We start from the raw sequence: 3,240 nt of genomic DNA on the forward strand, positions 1-3,240 counted from the left end.
GTTCTTCAAATCTCGAATGTCCAACATATCAGAGTGATAAATTTTATCGTTATTTTATGTAACTGGGAGGTATTTCAGGATCGAGTCAACTGCATTTGGGAATTAACAGTTAAGAATTTGAGTGAAACATTATATAGGGGGATTTTATGTAATAATGTCAGTAAGTTCTTGTGTGTATAACAAAACATATAATTAGTGAAGCTTGAGAAAAGAGTTAGAAAGTAAAGTCTTTTAGTGAAGCCTAGAAGTAAAAGAAAGAACTTTGAGGGAAGTTAGAGAATAATTGTTGGGAACTTGATTTCATATAGGAACTCAAGAAAGGCTCACGCATAATAGGTTTATAATTGTTGATGCTAACAGCAAACAAGCAATATCATCTTTTCTTGTAGGGCGATTAAGGTCCCTGAGGGTATGCCCTTGGGGATGGTTGACCTCTTAATATTGGCGGCCTCGCCCGTGAACGAGTAAGTTCATAGGAAAATTACCACTTTGAAGCCATCAATTAACAAGTAACAATTAATGAGAAATGAAATACGTAAAGATGAAAAGTTTCATACATTGATATGTAAAGAAACATTGAACAAACATTAAATCACGAGGATGTTACCTCCATGGCTGAATGCTTGAAAAAGTGGCGCTGGAAATTGGAGTTCTTTAATACATGAAAATGCTAATATATGATACTCTACACCTAGCTAGGCTATAAAGTTTGGGAAATTCTACGGGCTTAGGCTAAAGCTAGAGAAAAACTATACATTTTCTAAGTTGTGTTGTTTGGGTCTCCTTTACTCGATTGATGTTGCTTGCTTTTTATACCCCTTATTTCCTTTCCACTTATAAGGGAGTTGTGGAGAGATAGAAGTTATATATCTACAACTTCTTAGTCGAGGAGGCGGTTCCGGGTACATTCCAGTTGTGGCCTCATCCCACTCCCAAAATATTTATTTCTAATTGCTATAAGTTCCGTTTAATTTTATTATATACATAATTGACAGGTAAGTTCCATATTAGAATTCATCCCCATTGTACTATTCATTCCAAATAATAAATACTCCATCATACACCACATTATGTTATAAGATTTATACTCTATCGAACACTGCATATATTTAGGAAAAACAAATTTCTTTATTATATGATTGTCTTTTAAGGCCATGGACGTAAAAAAATTTAAAATTATGGAATAAGAATATATAGGTTGTTTCAATGGGTTACTAAAACTAGGGATTTTATCGTACCTCTTATATTATACATATCTTTCTATTGTCTTAACATCTTTTCAAATAGTCGCTCCTTTATGACGAAAATATATATACTGAATTTTGTAAGAAAATATATATTTTTTCAAAGATGTATAATTTAAACAAATTACATAAAGTAGGAAGAAAATTATTGTTTCACTTGCCATAACAATCCAAACAATAAAAGTATTAATAATTCTACAATAAAATATTCAGCTTGAAATAATTAAAAAGGCTAAGAGAAAAGATACATAACAAACAAAAGGTTTGTGTTAAAATGTTAGAACTTGCAACATGCTACACCCCACAAAGCATCATCCCACGATCTTCATTTTAGCTACTAAACAAGCAAGGAATGAGGTGAATCGCTAAAATACAACTCCCATATGTGAATCCACCTGCCTCATGAAAGCGTAAATCCCAGTCATCGCCTCTTTACCAATAAACTGATTGGGGTTCAAAATGGAAGTGTCGACATCTTTAGCAATTGGGTTATGAGGAAGAGAAATATTGTTATTGTTATTTCCTCTTTCCACGACCCTTATACGGTTATGGATACACCTTGATCTATTCTCTATCACCGAAATCAAGTATTTCAAGTCGTTAGGTGCGACTTGCTCGAGTCTAGATCTACAATTCATAATATCAGTCGCAAGATTCTCCGTTTGAATCTCTCGTTTACTCTTTTGAATCTTCTTTAGCTTCTCCTCTTCCTTCTTAACACTTTGATCCGAAAATGTTTTTTGATTCAAAAACCTTTCAGATTGATTTACTTTAGATTTTCTTTCATAATTGGAGAATATCCTTGTAACTTCCGCTTTTGATGAAGGCCACACAATAGGTTTTTGACCGTCTTGTCCATAAACAACGGCACAAGCATCTATGCCACACAAGACATTGATTTCTCGTGTCTTTTTTATCAATCCTTGCGCTCTCCTTGCGCATGTGGCTCTCCTATCAAAGTAATTTTCTATGTATGTTAGGTTAACCTTCTTTCTATCCATTTCGAGGACGAAAAATACTTGGTTTATTTTTGTTCTCAAACTTGGTAGGTAGGTTGAAAGATTTTGTTAGTTTTGAAATGATTGATGTTTTGGTTAGGCATAAGGAGGGGCATTTATAAGAATAAATTATGCATGATTTTTTTTGTTTTAAATAAAAATACTATGCTAAAAAAAATAATATTTTAGAATCCTTTTTGATGACGTAATCACAATTTAAGTAATGGCAACAAATAATTACGTAATAGAGTAAATCATTTTGTTATGGAAATGATATATTCTTAGGGTTTAACATTTTTGGAAAGCTTGATACGGTATTAAACCTGAGTAATATTGGGAAGAATAATAATAAAGAATTAAAAAGTATTTTGTTTCAATTAATTTAAAGTGTTTGATAATTGACCAAAGTATATTAATCATGCATCAACAACATTAAACCAATCTCACGCATACAAACATTTAAACAATAAATAAATAAATGCATAAGATTAAATGTGATCCAATATGGCCCGACTTCATCTTGAAACTTCAACTTTAAACTCATTTTTGAAAATGGGATAGAACATTCATTCTTGAATTTCAATATGGGAAGCGCCATCTTCAACAAAATATTCCTTTGCATTGAAATAAATAGCCTAATTATCAAAACATGCTAACGATGCACATACCGTATTCATAGTAGAAACAATGGTACTTTAACCATATTTTACATTCGAATTCATGGTTCGCAAGCTATATTTACTATCCTAGATATTTTGGGCCATACTAGTCATCACTTACAAACCTGCAAAGAATATATCAATATATATAATATATATCATTCATCCGCTCATTTATCAAGGAGATATTCCAAAGCAAGTAAGAACATATTTCACATCACGTAATAATTTCACAAACTAACTAAGGCAAATCAGTTTACCAATTATTTGACCTTATTAAAATTAATTGAGTAGTCAATCCTAATTAAATTAATTAATTCATGTAATCCTTAATTTATT

The 3,240-nt window shown here is 31.6% G+C and overlaps 1 protein-coding gene across 1 annotated transcript; it reads right to left on the reverse strand.

The window, feature by feature from the left end:
- Positions 1–1,503: 1,503 nt before the first annotated feature.
- Positions 1,504–2,245, reverse strand: LOC110784051 (agamous-like MADS-box protein AGL80). Its single transcript, XM_021988455.2, has one exon. It carries the CDS (start codon positions 2,243–2,245, stop codon positions 1,610–1,612), a length of 636 nt encoding a protein of 211 aa, XP_021844147.1. The 3' UTR covers positions 1,504–1,609.
- Between the last annotated feature and the right edge of the window lie 995 nt (positions 2,246–3,240).

This window comes from Spinacia oleracea, chromosome 4, assembly GCF_020520425.1.
Source record: "Spinacia oleracea cultivar Varoflay chromosome 4, BTI_SOV_V1, whole genome shotgun sequence".
Classification (NCBI taxonomy): Eukaryota; Viridiplantae; Streptophyta; class Magnoliopsida; order Caryophyllales; family Amaranthaceae; genus Spinacia; species Spinacia oleracea.